The 21322-nt window shown below is 42.6% G+C and overlaps 1 protein-coding gene across 1 annotated transcript in view; it reads right to left on the reverse strand.

Annotated features, from left to right (window-relative positions):
* Window positions 1–2777: 2777 nt before the first annotated feature.
* Window positions 2778–21322, reverse strand: part of PRELID2 (PRELI domain containing 2) — a 64129-nt gene continuing 45584 nt past the window's right edge. Inside the window, 2 exon segments of the mRNA XM_081093226.1 lie at window positions 2778–4909; window positions 8956–9025. Of these exon segments, the coding sequence (XP_080949352.1) occupies window positions 8966–9025 (60 nt within the window). The 3' untranslated portion in view covers window positions 2778–4909; window positions 8956–8965.

Genomic DNA, 21322 nt, shown 5'->3' on the forward strand with positions numbered 1-21322 from the left:
CTGTGCTGACGTTTTCCTGCATCTGTTAAATAAGCAATAATTGTCTGATTTACCCAAGAGGTAACCGAGCCTGGACTTACCATCCACTGGTGCCTACCATTGCCATGTATCAGTATGATGCTGGTGCAAACCTTCTGGAAACCCACTGGATCAAGACTAAAAGGACAAATCCTGCCTTTCTCTTGCACACAGTAGGTGCTCAATAGTGCTGGTTAAACTAAGGACTTTACTCCTAAGGCACCCAGCTCTAACAAAAGGAAGGGATCCGTATGGCGTGGACAAGGCATCCCGCAACAAGGCACAGAAACCCAAATACATCAAGGAAAAGGGGGACCTATGCCAGGATGGACAAGGCATCCCGCAACAAGGCACAGAAACCCAAATACATCAAGGAAAAGGGGGACCTACGCCAGGATGAAAGCAAATCCCACAGAAACGAAGTACAGAAAGCACATCTGAGCTCAAAGGTCAACAGCGGCTGCGCTGTCTCTTCCTCCATCTTTGGGGAACCTGACTTCCTGGGCTGTGTCTGTGCTGTGCTTCTTCCCTCTGCAGACCCTAGTCCTTTGCTCCTTTAGTACATGGCCCACTGGAGTCACCCAATACTACATGGCCCACTGGAGTCACCCAATACTACATGGCCCACTGGAGTCACCCAATACTACATGGCCCACTGGAGTCACCCAATACTACATGGCCCACTGGAGTCACCCAATACTACATGGCCCACTGGAGTCACCCAATACAAGTGACCTCCGCTTATTTCTGGGAGAAACTTGAAAGCATCACCTTAGGGGAAGGGGACCCTAACATACAGTTGGTATGACACCCTCATCCGGGGACACTGACCAGAAACAGGGTCATTAGGACAAATGATAAGCACAAGCGCTGCTGGGTGATGTAATACCCCACGAAATGAGAATTCACACATAAATATGACTTGTAACACCTTTATTTCAGAATGACTGCAGGATCGAATTTCATAGGTAGACAACTGATTTATAGCTCCAATCACAACCATACTGAACCAAAAACACTTAATTATCCTTCACAAAAACTTGGCCTGAGAAATGTTCATTTGGATGCTAATCTATTTAAGTTTCACATCATAGAACTGTACATATAAAAATACCAGCACGATTGGGGGAGGGAGTAGATTAAAAATCAAGAGAAACCAGTTGTAGCAATTCTCACTCATGTTGCGGTCACAGGTCTGACATCGGCAGCTGGGGATCAGGAAGTGAGTTAGAAGAAGGTAGTGGAATCACTAAAATAATGTCGCTAAATCAGTGCAGCAACGTTCATTCTTGGAACTGCCAGAAACGCCTCCCGAAGCCTCCTTCGGAGCCTGTCTACCACTACCTGGCATGCAGTATACAGTTCCATGGTTCCCCACTCCCACAGCACATGAGAGGAAAGTTCCTAGAGGCAGGCAGAGTATTGTCAGAGAGAAATGACAGTGAGAGAAAAGAAAAGCTATAAAATCCGCAGAACTCGGAGCAGGACCATTAGGGGCTTTAACAAAGCTAAACAGGACCTGAAAGAATCCAGAACACATATAACGACCCTGAAAAGATTTCATCATCTTCAGTAGATTCTGGTTTGCCAAAGCAAGGAAGTGTATACTGACTTAAGAAGTGGCTGCAATAAAGCCCCAAAGACAAGCAACTTTAAGGACAACCTTAAGCTGTCTAGACCATGCACCCCACCATGTCTGATAAATGAGATCTTACTACACATATGCTACTTATATAAAACAAATATAGCACCGTGGGTTTTTTTTATCCATATATAACTGAAACCATAAAAGCCTCTTCATGGTAAAAGCACCTCAGTCATGTAGAGATAGCTTAAGTCAGCTTCTCTCTGCATAAGAACTTTATATTATATCCTGAGTGATCCAATGTAATGACTACCAGGCCCAACAGTTGCAAACCTTCTTAAATGATCAAAGATGCAGAGGCCACAAACACCTCTGCTAAAGCAGGGTTTCTCAACTGTCCTGGGGAACTTGTTTTAAAACACAGACACCGCCCCCCCCCCCCGCCACTCCACCCCCCACCCCGGCCCTACTGAAATAGCATGAATCAGAATCACAGGGGGAGGCCCTGGACATGCATATGTTCCCACTCCCCACCCCCGCAAGGGTCCAAGGATTTCTGGGACAAGTGGAAGCCTAGGACTCACTGGAGTAAATCATCACCTTGAAGGGGAAGACTGACCAGGTCTGGGAATTAACCTTTTCCCACCCATGTTCCTCACGTGCCCAATAAGGCCGCATTCCTGGTTTTGACATTTCTTACACTAGACTACGGATTAAAAAAATTAAATTAAATGTGGGCTTCTACATGTTTCCTCACAGGAAAAGGATTCTGACATGTAATAAAAATGAACTCTAACAAGCCCTCATTAATTTTGTTAAAAGCATAAAATTTCTTAAGCCACAGATGTGAGGCCTGAAGCAATGGATGCCCATAGGAGACAAGGGGAGTGAGGGAAGGTGGCTGATACAAGTCCAGAGAGTTCTGGGGAAATGGGAGGGAAATGCACCTACTAAAAGCAGGCTTGGAGCAGTGGCAGAAGGCAGCTTAGATCCAGAATAGGGAGATGCAAATCTATTCAACGTTGGCTGGGATGTTTAGGCTGGTCCTTTACACTCTTGAAGCGGAGGCTGGAAACGACTAGCAAACATGTTTTGTTTGGCCAGCGCAGCGTTTTAAACAATTCTGAGTTTGTCACCAACATGTAAAAATCATATTTCTTTTTTTTTTTTTCTTAAGTCTCTCTTTTTCCAGAAGATTGGAAATTGGAAGAACGAGCCAAAGCAGCCACGTGGCAACACTGTGCTGGAAGCTGCTGATTACCTTGCTCCAGGCACATGCTCACCGGGTCTCCCCAGTGGCCGCCAGCCTGCTTCACTCATCAGATCACCTGCCGGACCTGGACCTGTTGCAAACATTTGCACTGGCCACCCCAGCCTCAAGGAAGTCAGGCAAAAACTCAGCCTCTCTGTGCTTCACTATTTCCATTTCTTACTATAAAGAATCTTTCCTACTTCAGAGGTGTTAAGAAAGAAATCAGATGTCTGCAAATCATCGTAGTGTTCTCATCCTTAGCTGCTCATTGGAATCACCTAGAGAGCTTCTAAAAACACTGATGCTTGGGTTCTGCCCAGAGATTCTGATTTATTGGTCTGGGGTGTAATCAGGGTGTTAGGACTGCACAAGGCTCCCCTGTTGATCCTAATGGACAGCCAAGGTTGAGAACTCCTGCCTTCAAAGGATGCAAGATGTTGAGTCTAAAGGGTTAACTTTATTTCACTATCAATCTTCAAATACAAATTTCTTACCTCTCGCCTCTGTGATAATTCACATCACCTCTTATTTTTGGAAGTGGGCAATTATTCCAAAGGCCTACAAAATGCCATTTACAAAATGGAAAAGGAGGTCAAAGTGTGTTCTGGTTCCTACCACTCATTTTCCTTCCAACACAAGTAGAGAATAAAACACGAAGGAAACGAGAAGAAATTATCCCGAGACAAAACCTAGGCAGCACAAATAGTTCAAATACAATCAGATGAGGCTCACAGTGGCAGGCTTGTATAAAAAGAACACAATTGCTTTGAAATTCATCAGTGCACTAAGTAGGAAGTATTTCAAATATTAAAAAAATAAAACAATTTCCCCACAACTTTCCACTAACGGCCCAGTTTTTATGTTAAGATGAATTGCAAATTTTTGCCTCTCTTCAAGCGTTTGGTTGGTCGTATCCATTTATAATTTGGCTTCCAATCATGGAAAATGCAAACTACTGTCATCTAATTTTCAAACAGTAATAGAACTTTACATTACATTTGAAAAGTACATTTTCTAAATAGTTTTGCATAATAAGAATGGCTTCTATTTAATAGACTTCTCCTATGTACCAGGAATGCTAGGCACTTAATATATATGTGATCCAAATTGGTCCAACAACCTCACAAAGTTAATTCTATCATCCCATTTTACAAATTTTTAAAAATTGGGCTTCATAAGGGTTTAAAATTATGTTCTAGTGAGCTAGTGCGTGGTAGCGCTTGGAGTCAGACCAAGGTTTGTCTCTCTGACTCCCAAACCCGTGCTTTTCACACTAAATACCTTGTTTAATCATCACAACCCACAGGTAGTAAGGTCTGTGTCCGATTATCCCCACTCGCCTAGTGAAAACAGAGAGCTTATGTCTGCTCCACATCTCAGAATGGACTAGTAGGAGCCAAGATTATGCACATATAACCTCCCCATTCTCCATCCGATGTTTTTTCAGCGAAACAAACCACAGCTCACATGTTACATTATAAAAGCGATAATGATGGCAATTATGTAGTACTTATGGGTCTAAATCCAATGCTCCTGATTTCTGAGAATCTTCATCATAACTATAGATGTGCCTTCACTTCACCTCAGGTCTGGCACATTCCTATCCATTCCAGGCCACCTGTGAGTCAGGTATCAGGTTCCATTCCTTTACTTGTCCCAGAATCCTCTCATGAATCCTATGGGCAATGATGGAGATCACATAAAGGCACAAACACCAGTGTCCAAGCCTGTCCCTGGCTACCCAAACCCAACACCAGGCAATCAGCAGGGTACCCTCAAGAAGGGCAACATCATCTTCTACGGGTTTTCCCTGTATTTGTAAAATCGTGAAGAGTCTATGCCATAAAAATCCAGCTGGGAGGACTTATCTCCATGAGTGCCGCTACTGAGGCTGGCTCTCAGGGAGGTGTGTCATTTCAGGTCCCGGCAAGAAAGTTTCCTCTTCTTCAAGCTGCCGATACCGCATCCTTAAACCTGCATTTCGAAAATTGAGTCTTGGAGATGTTGTGTCCGAGAAGTGATTCTCGAGCAGAAGTAGACACAACACAGCTCCCCTGCAAGAGAAAGCAAACAGGCTTTATCACCTCATAAACATGTCTCACCAATCAATACTTACTTGCCCTCTTTTCTGAAGCAACTCTTACACGAGTCACTTGAGTTCTATTACTACGGGTAATTTTCGAAGAAATTGCATTTCTGCCTCCTAATGATCTTGGAACAGAGCAAGCACCTCATTTTATTAAGTCCAACCACCTAAAGGAGCTAGTTCAAAGATATAGCTGAAACTGAGGTCTTAATCATTCCGATGTGAAAGAATTCTGCTGTGTTATTGAACCTCAGCATGCCCGGTCTCCCAACTGCCAGAGGCAAGAACAAACACATGTCAGGGCTATTTGTTTTATTCAAAAATGACAGGAAATCAAAAATCTATCCAATGGACGTGTCAGCAGCAGCAGCACAAGCATATTGGTTAGTGAGATTTATGAACCTCCAGTTTGGCTCTTGAGAAAAATCACCTGCTAAGCTTTTTAACTGTCCAACGCCCACTTGAACATACGGGCCAGAGGGCGCTGGGGAGTATCTTTAGGGCTAGGTACCACACACAATGTAGTCATATTCTATGTGAATGTAAATTATGAATAACATTTTTGACAGAGAAAGACAAATACCATATGATTTACTTATATACAGAACCCGAGAACAAAATAAATGAACAAACAGAACAGAAACTGGCTTGTAAATTGTGCAAATTTGAAATGTGGTATCATATAGAAATATTAAATAATATCTCCTTACCATGTAGAAATATAAAAATAATGTCTCCTTACATATATTTGTACAAACCCCACAGAATGTTTTTATTAAAAAGTAAAAATTGCAAAAGCCCAAAGCTGGCAAATGGAGCACACGGCCACAGCACCTACCACGGCCACATCGCAGTGCCACGTTACCTGCCACACGGATGCCTATACACCTATGCCACCAGGCATGGGCCTTGGAACTTCATGAGCAATTTTAATGATTGCTGCAGCCGGTATGTTAACTTCATTGTTGTGTTCACTTTAATGCTTTTTATGTCTTAGAATAACATCACCCAAGTGGTGATGTCGGAGCTAATGTAGAGAACATAAACTGTCACATTATTAACTCTGGAACAGAGCTGATCAAATGCTACATTTAAAAAAAGGACAAACCACCCCACAAGGTGACCTATTTAGGAGAGGGCATGCTCTAACCCAGGGGACAGAAACATTTTCTTAAAAGACCAGATAGAAAATATTTTAGGCTTTGCAGTGTGTAAGATGTCTGTCACAGCAATTCTCTCTGCAGTTGTAGTGAGAACACAGCCGGGAACATAGCTGCATGCCAATAAAACTTTATTTGCAAAAGCAGACAGCAGGCTGGATTTGGCCTCTGGGTCGATCCCTGCTCTATAGCTACAGAACTCATTCCTCACACCTTTTCTCTTAATGTGGCATTTTACTGCTCATAAAATCAGTAGTTCTCCCATTTAAACCATTCTCACGCTTTCTATAAGCTAATTTTGAAAAAAAACAAAGAGTTCCATTAAAACAACCACATTTCAAGTTTGCAAAAACTTTGTAAAAATAGTCAAGAAAATGGGGTTAAAAACAGGAAACAATAAGCAGCCAACAACATTGCAGCACAGCAGACCCTCAAAATGTCCTATCTCATGCTTTTGGTGATACTTACATAACTGTATATGTATCTGCCAAAACTCACCAAACTGTGCACTCAAAATTGGTCAGCTTAGTTTTACAGAGATAATATCTCAATGAAGCTGATTTTGAAAAAAGCTTAAAGCCTAGCAATAGTCTCTAATTTGTAGTAACTGTGAATGTAATTGTGGATTTCTGTGGGAAGGTTATAATATCTTACTTTACATTTGCTCCTCTGAGAATCATGGATAATGAGAGTCTGAATTATGTAAATCCTTCAGGAACTCCATGTCATTAAGTGCTTTAAATCTTTAACTGTCCTGCACTGAACTCTTGGTGGTATCCAGACCTCAACCACTTCCCTTAAGAGAGGAAAATAAGTAACTTTTCAGAAACACTACAAAGTCCTGAGTTCACACTTAGCTCTCAAAACAAAAACAAACAACAACAAAAATAGGTAATTTAAGACAACAGGGAATGCTTGTTTAATTTCCTCATTTGCACTAGCAACGCTCGAAATCAGTGGTCGCCAACCTTTCGGACCTCACAGACCACCAGTTGGTGACTGCTGCTTTAAATAAAAAACACAAGTTGGTGTGAGTCTTGTCTCCTTTCTTTTCCGTTGTCTTGGCTCCAGTGTGGAGCCCATCAACATTCAAGCAGGAAAAAAGGCAAGAGGCTGAGATACTGGTAAAGCCACACACAGTCATTTCTCTGGTGAATCTAAAATCGATGGAATACATGACAACAGTGTCGAATTCCAGCTAATAGCGTTCTCAGAGCCCCTTCAATCTGTCTCCATTCAGAGATGCAAACTCATTTAAGCAATGGTTCTCACACCGTGGTCCCTGGCGCAGCAGCAGCAGCAGCACTGCCTGGAAACGTTAAAAACAACTTCTCAGGTTCCACCCAGACCTACTGAATCAGAAACTCGGGGGGTGGGACCCATCGAGCCATGTTTCAAAAAATCCTCCAGATGATTCTGATATTCACTCAAGTTTCAAAACCACCAATTTAAAGTTTGAAAACCAAGATATACTCGTCCCTCATTCTCTTATTTAGCACGGAGCTGACGCCTCATCCCACTCTCCTGGGTAAGACAGAATCTGTGCCTGAGCACACAAACATTGGAGCGGCTTAGTGAGCTTCACAAAAACGTCAGCCTGGGAACGCAGGGTGACGATCTTCTTACAACTTTCCAAAGAACAGAGTGGATATGGGAGCACACAATACTCCGATTCTATTCCAACATTTTTTGAGCAACTGCCGTGCACCATGCCTGTGCTACAGGAAATGATCTTGTTTCCCCTTCCCAGGAATCAATAAATCTATTAATATGTGTTAAGTATACATGAAGTCAAGCCTGCAAACAAGCAGAAACACTTTGTAATTCTCAAATTCCCATGCAGAGGTGTGACCAGTATGCTCTGAATGCTGAGCTACTTGCACATAAATGCTCCTTTTGCTTCTTCCTTGGTTAATTCCCCTCAGGCTTTATCGTATGGAATGCCAGGTTGCTCATACAAAACCATGTGTACCACAGTTTTAAGCCAACATAAGGAAATTAGAGATAATTTTGAAATACCCAAGACAATGTTTGCACTGCTTAAAGGTCTTACCTCCTATCAGATGTTAAAAATCCAAGTCCAATAAATGTCATAAGATGCAAATCCACTATACTCATTTATTTTAGGCTTTGAGTCTCTCTTAAATAACGTTTTTATTCCCTTTCCACTATGAAGCCATTCTCCTTGATGTAGACAATAAAAAATCAAGGGGAAAAAATGTAAGTAATTCCGAAATCCCCCTGCTATCTGTTAACCCTACATTATTTGCCCTAAACTAGAAGGGGCATGTGCTCCTGCAAAAGTGCTCTTTCTTCCATCCTGTGTCTGTGACAGACATTGCTAGTCAATCAACACACCCTGACCCAGAGCTTGAGACTTATTTTCAAGGCCTCAGAGTCCTTCTCCATAGCATTTCAGGCAGCCATCCCCAATTGATGACTGATAAAATATATTTATTTCACTGGCCAGTCAAGATATCCCTTTCAGAAACTCTAAATCCCTCCTTTCCTTGTTCTCAGAACAATAAAATTAAAGCTTCCGTTTATGCTGAGCTCCGGTCTCTCCAAACCTATGCCACCTTGAGAATGATAATCATGTTGGATTGCGCTGAGCAGTTTAAACAATTTGAGTGCAGTTGTAACCCAGCACGTAGTACAAAAGTGCTCTGAAATCAAGAACCAAGTAAGTAAAGATACAGAACAGATAATGAAACACCTGTGAGATCATCCCCTGTGCATACAACCAGGAAATGTACAGCATGAATAGCCCAAGGAGGCAGATGCATAACACCAGGCTTATAAGCATGAACACACGGCCTGAGTAACCAATTCCGGTTAGGCTCTTGGTACTCACTGATGGTTCTTTACTCGGCTGAGGGGGCACCACACTGCTCCTTCAGCAGCATCTCCATTATTCGAATTCCCTGTAGAGAGAAGAAAGAAAAATCAAAACGCCACATTTCACAGACAAGAGCTTTTACAGTGATCACAACCCTCCCCTTCAAGGAATCCAAGTCATGGCCCTATATTCATTTCCGAAAAGTAGGCTCACAGTCACGCTGTACATTTTTCTAATCTGCTCATCAATTTCACATATATTATCTCCATGTGTGCTCAGAACTACTCAGGGAAGTAGGGAGTTTAGGATCTCCATTTTAAAATGGAGACATAAGAAGACAGTCCAGAGAAGTTAACTTCTTTTTTAAAAAATATATTTTATTGATTTTTTTACAGAGAGGAAGGAAGAAGGATAGAGAGTTAGAAACATCGATGAGAGAGAAACATCGATCAGCTGCCTCTTGCACACCTCCTACTGGGGATGTGCCCGCAACCAAGGTACATCCCCTTGACCGGAATCGAACCCGGGACCCCCCCAGTCCGCAGGCCGATGCTCCATCCACTAAGCCAAACTGGTTAGGGTGAGAAATTAACTTCTTAAAAGCCCCCAGCTACTACATGGCATTGGCAGAGCTGGAATAATATAGCAATTGTTAATATTAATTGAATATTCACAAAGGTTCTACATTCACTGCTAAGGTTTTATGTGCATTATCCTGGGTTGTGGGTGCTGGGTGCACTGAGGACATCCGCTCAGGGACTCAGGCACCTCCCCTCCCTACCCTCTGCCAGCACTGTCGGCTGCTAATGGCACACAGCCACCCTCTCAGCCAAAGGGCTGCCTTCCCCGAGATCATGTCCCCTCTCCAGGGGCAGCCCACATGCAATGACTCGTGGATACAGGGGTCTAAAGGCCTGGCCCCCTTCCCTCAATTCGGAACAACTCTGAGGAGCATCCCATCTCCAGCTCCCCATGGGATCAGCTGAGACCTTCACTGCAACTGTGTCACAGTTCAATGTCACCTGCAGCATAATTCTGCCTTCCCCACAAGTTGTCCCTAAGGTCCTCTTCGACAACGCTCTGCACCCAGATCTCCATCTCTCAGTGTGTCCTGACAGCTGACCTAGGACACCTTGTTTAATACACACAAAACTCTGAACAAGTACCATTCTTACCCATCTTACTGGTGAGGCAACAGAAACTCCAAGAGGTTTAAGTAATTTGCCCAAAGTTACACAGCTATTAAGTAATACAGCAGGAAAGAACACAGGCATTCTCCTGTGTTTCAGGGGCCACCTCCTCACCTTCTCACCATGCTCACTCCACTACTGTACATTTCAACTGCCTACCCACCCACCTCGGCCAGTCAAGTCCCCTGCAGGAAACAGGAAAGAAGATAGTCCCTCTTTCTTCCTTCAAGAACAAGTTGTGAAGACCAGAAGATAATCGTCAGATGGGAAGACAGGATTATGATGTAATTATGGGCTAGGGCAGTGGTTCTCAACTTTCTGGCCCTTTAAATACAGTTCCTCATGTTATGACCCAACCATAAAATTATTTTCATTGCTACTTCATAACTGTAATGTTGCTACTGTTATGAATCGTAATGTAAATATCTGATATGCAGGATGGTCTTGGGCGACCCCTGTGAAAGGGTTGTTTGACCGCCAAAGGGGTCGCGACCCACAGGTTGAGAACCGCTGGGCTCTAAAGGAAGTCAAAGCTGGATCCAGGGACATGGAACACAGTTCTCAGGGACTGGAAAATAGTTTAGAGAGAATACTAATGATCCAAGCTAATTTAAAATACAGATTCCTGCCCAGCTGGTATGGCTCAGTGAATTGAGCATCGTCCCATGCACCAAGAGATCACAGTTTGATTCCCAGTCAGGACACATGCCTGGGTTGCAGGCTCAATCCCCAGCAGGGGGCATGCAGGAGGCACCCGATCGATGTTTCTATCTCTCTCTAACAAATTAATAAAAACATATTTAAAATACAGGTTCCCAACCCTTCACAAGATGCCTTTGATTTAATGGGAATGTGAGTAACAAGTGCCCTGATGATTCTCAGAGATACTACAAGAGAAAAGAAGTGGCTTCCTACTGGGGGTTTATTCTGAGCCATGGGAGAGGGATGCATCTCCAGAGAAGACAATAAAACATCATATTTAGTACCCAAATACATTCAACAAAATGTAACATTCTGTAAACATTTCAGAAGATCCTCCAGATTCTGGCTAGCTATCACCACAAATACTATCACTTGGAAGGAAGAAGCATTAATTAAAAGGTCTTGGCAGGACACTAAGAAGCATAGAGTGTTGGGTAAACAAAGCAGCAAACTGTAGGTCCGGTGCACTGAACTCAGTCAGGACACCTGGGTCGCTGTCTGCCAATTATTCTCCTGGGCTAGTCACCTTTCCCAAGAAGTAACTTAAACCAGTGGTTGGCAAACCGCAGCTCGCGAGCCACATGCGGCTCTTTGGCCCCTTGAGTGTGGCTCTTCCACAAAATACCACGTGCGGTGTGCATGTACAGTGCAATTGAAACTTCATGGCCCATGCGCAGAAGTTGGTATTTTGTGGAAGCGCCACACTCAAGGCTCACGAGCTGCAGTTTGCCAACCACTGACTTAAACCAATAGAGCTCAGGGAATAGCAAGTCTGACTAGTTAGTACTATCCACACCCAGCTGCTCACAGGAAATCCTAAGAACCCACAAAGACAAATACTGATGCCCAAGCCCTATCCAGACTGACTCAGCCACAACTTCCAGTGTTAGAGCCTGGAATCTGCAGATTTATAACACACCTCACGTGGTTCTAAAACACAACGTGTCCATTTACTAGAATTTATAAATGGCAGCTTAACATCACTTCCAAGATCCCTTTCAACTCTGCCGGTCTGGAAATTGACGAAATTCATGTCTGAAGATACAGTATATACAACAATCTTATACTTTAGAGTTACTCTCCTTTTAAAGGATTAGATGGGAAAGGAGAGGGATGGGGCAGGTGGTGAAATAACCTCTGGAATGAAATTTAATCTCAGACCTGAGTTGTTCTCCTTTCTTCTCTCATTCATTTAAGAGATCTAGCCAGCAAATACGTATTGTGCACCTACTATGTGCACTGACAATAAATGGTGAACAAACAAGACAAAGTCCCTGTATCATCTAGTCTAGCAGATTTTCTTCCCCGTTTTCCTTTGTTGTTGTTGTTGTTTCAACAAACCCCTGGACAATAACTGAATGTCTTCCTTCTATTTTCAAGAAGATGAGAAACAGCCACGTTAATTCTGCTTCAAGCTTCTTTTTGCAGAGTGGGCGCCTAAATCAACACATTATGTCTTTAAAACCAGAAAAGCACACTCCTTCCTTAGGAAGCAAGCTCTGTGAACTCTCCCCATCCGTCTAAATTAGGAACCCACCACTTACAGAGAGGAACACTAATTGACATAAGTGAAGACTTTGAGGTTTGCCTGGGGAATTGAAAGACGTTATTTATTGAATCAATTATGTTCACAGTGCGACGGTTGATTTTTATTCCCCTTTCCCCCCCTCTCTCATACCACTTTAATCTTTTTAAGCAGAACAGCTTGAAATAGAAGGTGGAAAATGGGGGCAGAGAGAGAGAGAGAGAGAGAGAGAGAGAGAGAGAGAGAAAGTGAGAGACCTATAAAGTAATTTAAAAAAAAAGAAAAGAAAAGAAAAGAAAAAGCCCTACCAGTGAGGCCAAACCACTATTTAGTACCTCCATTTGGTAAAGGAAAGACCAAATCAAAGCCCAATCAATACAGTCCTTTCAAATAAAGTTCCAACGCTTAAACTCAACCCCCAGGAGATGGGGCTTAAAGGGACTAAATTTTCACCACTTATCACATGATGATGCCTGAAATGCAGAACAAACATTAAGTGGATCCACCTTTACAGACTTGGCTTAAAAGCTTTTTGGACAGACAAACCATGAATCCACTTCATTTTATTATGTGATAAAGCAAAGGCATAGGGTGGGTACATCTTATTCAAGTTGTATGCTCTAGAGAGGAAAAATGCCTGGTACATAGAAGGTGTGCAGTAATTGTCTACTGGATGAATGAATCTATCAGTCAACCCATCAATCATCAGCTTACAGGTCTACTGCATTAGATAATGAAGTGCTCAGAGACAGGGAAGAGAAGTGACTTACATTTCTATCCTTTCTGTCTAGTGCAGAATCTGACACACAATAGGTGCTCAAAGCTGGTAGATTGTGAAACTAATCAATGGATTACTTTTGAATGCCAGGCTGATAAATTTGAAATTGGGAATTACAGTGCCTCTGTCCAGTAGTTACCATTCTTAAAAGTGTGGTTGAAAAGGTCAGGATATGAAGGAAAGAATAAAGGATAAAAGATAAAAATAAAGGAATGATGTGGAAACACTAACAGTGAGATGGGACTTAAAATGAGCCTTGAAGAATCCGGGTTAGTCAGGAGCTTAGAAAGCGGGTCATTTCAGATGCTGAAGTTTACATGATAAGACCACTCACCTTTTGATAAAAAAGCTTTGCAACAAGTTTACTTTAAAAACCTCACTTCCCTTTTGATTCTACTTTTTTCTTTATTGTTGAAAGTATTACAGATGTCCCCTTTGTTTGTTTTTCCCATTGACCCCCCTCCACCCACACCCATCATTCTAATATTTTTATTAAGTTGGCTTACATAAAACTGTCTTCAAATATTTTCATTTATATATGAATAAAAGGTAGAATAAGAATATGCCACCACCCTGCTTCAACATTCTAATAGTATCCATTGCTTTTATAATAAAATCCACACTCTATCCATTGCTTTTATAATAAAATCCACATGGCTATCAGGCTCTCAATGACCGGCTCCCAGCCCACCTCAGCTACAGCCCCCTCCATTCTCCCCTCACCACTGGACATTCACAGGCCTGCTTTCTCTTCATAGGACATGCTCAGTTCCTTCCTTCTGTTTATTTGTTTCTTATTGCCCCTTTACCCTCTTCTACCTCCCCACCCTCCTTTCCCTCTGGCAATCACTATACTGTGGCTGTCTGTCTACCACTTAGATCCTTTCTTGTTTACTCACTGTTCCCTTTGTTTCCAGCAGGAACATAACCAGACCGTCAGTGGCTTGCTAGCTCCCGGCAATATTCAGACTTCAACTCACCTCCTCAGAGACACCCTGACGAACCAAGCTAAGTCAGCTGTCTTTATTACTGTCTTTACAGCATTTGTCACTATAAATAATTGTCCTGCTTTTAAAACATTTTGTACTGTCTATTCCCCCTCCCCCAATAGAATGTAAGCTCCCTGAGATGGAGAGAGACCTAGAGAGAGGGATCTGCATCCAGTTTTTATAGGAAAAGGTGAGAGAAACACTACTCAGATTCTCCAGGAAGAGACCTTTTGCCTCAATAAAGCATCTTTTAATCTAATGCTGTCCAGCTCTTTTTAAGACTTCCTCATCTATGAAACAGTACTAATAATTATAATTCACTGGCACGTACTGGCAAGCTCTGTGCTGAGCACTTTACCTGCATTGGCTTATTTTAACCTCCTGTCTGCCTTAGAGGATTATTATCTTTCTTTTTTTATTTTATGGGAACAGAGGCTCAGAGAAATCAAACATCCAGACAAAAATCACGTAATCACTAAGAAGCAAAGCTTTGCTTCCACCCGAGGCTATCAGGATTGAGAGTCCAGGGTCCAGGATCTTCCAACACTGGGGGGCGGAGTTCGCAATGGAATTATGGATGTGAAAATGCCTATCATAATGGTGAGTACATAGCAAGAGCTATTCTTCCCTTCCCTATTGACTATGATAAAAAAAAAACCCTGATATATAAATCAGATTTTAGTCCTCCTGCATGATTCTGAATATGTGAATCAATATTTAATCACACCTACAAATTATTTTAAATACAATACTTTTCAAGTAGGAATATCCTGACAGAATGTATGACTTCAATATAATTTTCCCAAACTGGCTAAAAAACTCTTGAGTAAGATTCATTTTTATTTTGATAAGGAACCTAAAATCTTTAGGTGTAACTGCTGAACATTAAACTAATACAATAATTTAGATGCCTTTGCTTCCCATTATAAAGCTTCCTCTCTCCTCGTGAATATTTAATCTCAATTTGTAATGGAAAAAAATATATCACCAAATAATAAAATCTAAAAATTGGAGATGACATTATATTATTTTAGTCCAGATAGAAAATTCTCAACAAAGGATCAAAAGTGGCCCATTTGGTTTATCGAGTTCTCCTGGCATCAAATATCAGAATGAAAGATTACAAAGCCATTTCCATAATGCCAATTTTCACATAAACCCTGACCTGACATGAACAGTTTAGTGGCTAAGAGTCATGTAGTTATTGGTGTGTTTCTATTTTATAAGGTTACTTTGCTCTACCCCCATTTTTAATATTTAAAAATGTGACCTGTCTATAATTTCATTGTTCTTGACTTGGACTTTGTGCAAAATATGGCTTTTTCACCACTACTCAAGGCCAGCCCCCCACCTGGTGCCACATCCCACCCATGGCATGTCATTAATCATCTCTTACCTGCTTAGAAACCTCTGTTGATGGGAAGCTTTCTACTCCATATCCCACCTATGTCACCCCAAACTATAAGACAATCTTCCTTACATTGAAGCAGGACTACCTCAGTGCCTGGCACCAAATGGGCCCAGGACCAACTCTTGGACTGGCAAACTAAAGAACAAGGTACCTATCAGTTCCCTTTATCAGCCATTTTTTCACTATTCATCAGATTTAAGCTCAGTCATAATGATGCCATTGTAGTAATTGGGTTATTATTTAACAGGAAAGGAGTGAAAGGGGAGACCAGATAATATAGGCATGCCATTGATACAGCTTTATTTTAAAAAAGGCTGCATTCAACATTTTTGAAGTCTGTTCCCTGCTGATCGATAAAGGCTGGGACTGGAGAGGCCATTTAGACGCATGCCCAGTAAGGTCTGAGTGACCTGGGAAGGTGCTTTAATAACACCTGCAAGGGAGTCAGTGGTCAGGATGGGCATGGACACTGCAAGAGCTCAAAATCTAAATATATAGCCGAAACCAGTTTGGCTCAGTGGATAGAGCGTCGGCCTGCGGACTGAAAGGTCCCAGGTTCGATTCCGGTCAAGGGCATGTACCTGGGTTGTGGGCACTTCCCCAGTGGGGGATGTGCAGGAGGCAGCTGATTGATGTTTCTCTCTCATCGATGTTTCTAACTCTCTATCTCTCTCTCTTCCTCTCTGTAAAAAATCAATAAAATATATTTTAAAAAATCTAAATATATAAACTTCCAAAGAAAAGGCTCTCTCCCAGCACCAGGCCCTCTGGGGACTCTGGCAGCAGGGGGCTGCACTCTCCTGTGCCCCATGGGGCGCTGCCCTGTTGGGCTACACACATGGGCTAACAGACTTTAATCTGGCCTGAATGCTGAACCACCCCCAGTTGCAACATGGAACCGAAGCTCTGGACACTGGCCCTGTTTCTGACTCTGCTGAACTCACAGCTGCCCCTCTTCCCGGACTGGGTTGAGGGTAATGGGACATTGGAACCTAGAAATACAACTCCGCGCAAATAAAACCTTTTTCCACATCCCATCCTCCTGTGAGAGTCTTAGAAAATTCATTTTCTAAGGACCTCATTTCCACTCATATCTCGAAAATCTGGCCCAGTAATTCCTGTGGCATCAATAATTTCCCCTATTCTGAGAGGTAAAATGAACTGTCTCTAACAGAATAAATAAATCCAATATCCAGATTAAATAGATGCCCAGATAATGCTCCTTTTGTCTTTTATCTCTACCCTCCTCCTTCTCCCAAATTCATTAATTTCTGTAAGTCAGTGATCCTCTTCACATGGAGGGCCAGTTCCACTGTATCTTCAAATCGGGTGTTTGAACAAAGCAAAATATAATTTTCCAAAACTCTGTTTTAGTCAAAAACCCATCCCACCAAATCTCAACAATATTGGGGTTAATGATAATTTATCACGGGCTTACTACATGCCAGGGGTTTAGCCTACATCATCTCATGTAATCCTCTCAACAGTCCTATGAGATAAGACACTTTTACTTCTCACCATTTCCAAGAAAGAAACTGGGCCTCAGATATAACTTGCTCAAGGTCACAGAGCTAGTAAGTGGCCAAACTGGAATTTAAACTGGATTTCTCCAACTCTTTCCACAGGTAGCACTTGCCTCACTAAAGTTGTTTCTGTGCCTGTAAAGTGGGTGGAGAGAAGAGGATAAGCACACATCCTTGGCAGGATGGCTCTGAGGATTCAATGAGGCAACATAAAGCTACTGACACATGACAGGCTTTGGTTAACCATGACTTCCTCTTCTCCCAGTAGCCTGAAATGTGGCTACTGACTTCTGTATGGACCTAGATCGGCCTAGGGGCCCCTCACAACGGGACTCTCACCACAAGGCACCCCCATTCAGTTGGCAATCGCTGACTTAAAGGAAATGTCAGCCCCTGCTTGTTCACGTCACCTTGTGCTTGTCCGTATTTCACAAAGCGTATCTGACCTGTTCTTTGCATCACCTCTAAGGGCCACTAATACCTCTGTTTGACAACCCTGAGCCCAGCCGGGTAAATAGGCTTTCTCTGGGTCACAGGGGTCATCAGCAACAGAGACAGAATTAGAACCGCAGGCCCAGGAAAGAACTTATTATGGAGAGGCTGAGGTCCCTACAGGGCTGTGCTGAGCACACTGTGTGCCTTGTCTCATTTAGTCCTCATACCCAACCTGTGAGTCAGTGACATGAGGAAAAGGAGCCTCAGGTATGTTAAGAAACTTGACCAAAGGCACCCAGCTAGTAAGAGGGGAATCCAGATTCACACCCAGGCTTTTGTAACTCCGAGCCCTCAGTACACCACCTCCTTAAAAAGGCATGTTTATAGGGTTCTCATCTCCAATGACCAAAACAATGACGTATTGCCTTAAGCATGGTCCTTCCTGCCATCCCAGCGTTATTTTCATCTCCATCGGGGTGGTTTGATTTTATAAATTTAGGGGAGGCAGGGTTGAGACTGCACCACTTGTGCCTGTTGAATAAAAGGACCTCCCACATCTCCAAATGCATTTCGTTTTCTGTTGATCCCACGTGAAGCTCCCTCGTGCACACTGGAGAGGCTGGCGGGCAAAGGTGCACCAGAAGCATTTCTGTTTCAACACAGTATCTGCTGATGTGAATTCCTTGGTTGATTGTCAAAAGCCAACCTAGAGCCAACCTGGAGAGCCCTTTACTTCCCACAAAGAAAAGCTTTCAATGCTAAATATGATCGTCATTTCTTGGGAAAAGAACCGGAGGAGGGTGAGCAAAGTATCAGGGCACACCTGGGAGCTGGAGTGCTGTCATGAACATCAGCAACATAAATACAACGGCGCGCCCGCACTCCACATCCTTTAGCTACTGTCGAGCGGTGAACCATTAAGTACCTGGCAAGTTCAAGAAGTGAGGCCTTGCAAAAAAAATTCTAAGCATGTAACATCACAAATTAACCAGAGCAACCAGGACAAAAGCTACATATAAATGACTAAAAAACCAGGTATCTATCTATATGCAAATAGCAGTCTAAAGATAAAACTCCTGCTCTTTTTAAGATTTAGTCATTTGAAAAGGGGAGGGGGGGGGGTGACATTGTAGTGCTTATAGACACAAATGTGTGTGTTTTAAATTCCCAGCCCCATAATAAACTGAAAGTGGAGTAAAATGGAAATACTCAGTTTTCCACCTGTGTAGGGAAAACCCAGCTCTTTTCTACAATGTGCTTATTTCTTCCCTATGAGCCTCCTTTACTACTCACACAGAACACTACACCCCTGACACTTCTGGTCACCAAATGTGGGGGGGTGGGCACAACAAGCAAGTCTCTGACACCAGCTAGTGTCCGACAATCTAACTCAATCCTGGCACTATCTATCCAGAGATAACATCAGATTCCATAGGTTAAGGCAGGGGTGGGCAAACTTTTTGACTCGAGGGCCACAATGGGTTCTTAAACTGGACCGGAGGGCCGGAACAAAAGCATGGATGGAGTGTTTGTGTGAACTAATATAAATTCAAAGTAAACATCATTACATAAAAGGGTATGGTCTTTTTTTTCAATAGTTTTATTCATTTCAAACGGGCCGGATCCGGCCCGCGGGCCGTAGTTCACCCACGGCTGGGTTAAGGGCTCAGTCCACAAGACACACACACACACACTTCAGACACTAGTCACCAGCTGGGATTGTCATCTGTGCTTCTGAACAACTGGCCATAGACTGGAGGTTCCAACAGCCCCCTCCTCAGGTTTGATTAATTTGTGGGAGCAGCTCACAGAACTCAGGGAAACAGTTACATTTACCGGTTCGTCAAAGGATATATGATAGAGGATACAGATGCACCACCAGATGGAGAGATACACAGGGTGGAGTCGGGAGGGTCCCAGACACAGGAACTTCTGTCCCTATGGACTCGGAGTGAGTCGCCACCCCAGTGTGGATGTGTTCACCATCTTGGAAGCTCTCCACACCTCATCCTAATGGCATTTCAAGGGGTCTTCCTCGCAGAGGCATGATCAATTATTAATTCCATTTCCAGCGCCTCTCTCCTCTCTGGAGGATGAGGGTGGGGCTGAAACTCCCCAGCTTCTAATCATTACTTGGTCTTTCTGGTGACCAGCCCCCACCCAGGAGCCACCCAGAGTCACCTCATTAGCACCAGACACTTCTGGTGCTTTATCACTTAGGAGTTTACAAGGGTTTTAGGAGCTCCGTGTTGGGGGTGATATCAAAGACAAATATTAAAACAAGAGATGCTTCTAATGCTCTTATGACTTACAAAATTACAACGGTTTTACAAGATCTGTGCCAGGGACTGGGGGCAGAGGCCAATACGTATATTTTTTTCTATGATCTCACAGAGAAATGGAAGAAATGGCTGTAATAACATAGTTGATACTTTTTAAAAGTTGCTCTACCTGTTTCAGTTGCTAACTAAACAGGAAGCATCACTGGTGAATCCCAGGATCAGATCCTTTGTGTTGCCTAGTCCCAGATCCTCTTACTCGGATAAATGACACCCACGTGGACAATGTTCTAAATCTACCAGCTGCTTGAATGTTAAACAATTGAATAAAATTCTTCCCTTAAATAAAAACTCCAAGGCTTATAAAAAAAATACATTCACACATCCTTCACTTGTGGACCTGCGAAGGTGAGCTTCCTTTTCAATACCCAGCGTGGCAGCAATTCTGCTGTTGCTCTGAGCCTGAGGCCAGGTCCTTCGGTGGTTCACACCTTGTTTGGAATTTGCCCAGCAAGATCAGGCTCCCTGGGAAATAACCTGTAAGACTACAGTGTAAAGACATTTGCTGCTGGAAAAAAAAAAGGGGGGGGGGGATGCTTAGTCATCAAGCCTCAGGCTAAGGCTCTGAAGGCCTGGTGTGAATCTGGTGCCAGCACTCCCCACTTGCATGACCTTGGGCAAGTCAACTCACCTCCCTCTATACAATGGTGACAATATTACTTACCCAGATAATTGTGGAGCAGATTGGAGCAGGTAATGCATGTAACGTACTAAGGATGTTGTCTGAGGCATAGAACAGGCTCAGTAAACATTACTTGTTATTGTTACCTTTCCTACTACCCCAATGGACAAAGCATTTCTCTGCTTTTAAGACGAATATTAAGATAATAAAATGAAAACACGAAGGTCCACCATTTTTGGAAAATAATACATTATATACATTTGTTCACTAATTCAATATTTATTGATCACTAACTGTGTGCTACATATTGAGGATCAACTGGTGGGCCCCACACAGAAGCTCATCCTTCAATGAGGGAGGTAAAGGATACATTCAAAGAATGTTGAAAATAGATACCTACTGAGAAGAGTACTTCAGGGAACCTTTTCTAAGGGAATGACACAAAATCTGAAAGTACTTATTAAGATAATTTATATGGTCTCACTTATAATAGCAAAACCTGGAAATAACTTCAATGTGCAATACTAAAGGAACGGTCAAATCAATTATTATAAAACTACTTGATGAAATATTATGCAGTCATTAAAATGCTGGCTTTGAAGTTTGTGTAGTTCCTATGAAAGGCATTTGTAATAAAATATTACTTGAAAAACGCAGGCCATGAAATTGTACTTTTACTGTAATTCTGAGGGGTTAAAATCTGCATATGAAAGCCTAGAAGGAAATATGCCAATTTGAGTCATAATAGAAAGATAATTATCATTTATGGAGTATCTGTTGTGTGCCAAGGTATTTTAAGCACTTCTTTACACTATTTCCTTTAATTCTCTATTATTCACATTTCACCTACAAAGATGTTAAGTTTGTA

This window comes from Myotis nattereri (assembly GCF_964212035.1).
Source record: "Myotis nattereri genome assembly, chromosome: 5".
Lineage (NCBI taxonomy): Eukaryota > Metazoa > Chordata > Mammalia > Chiroptera > Vespertilionidae > Myotis > Myotis nattereri.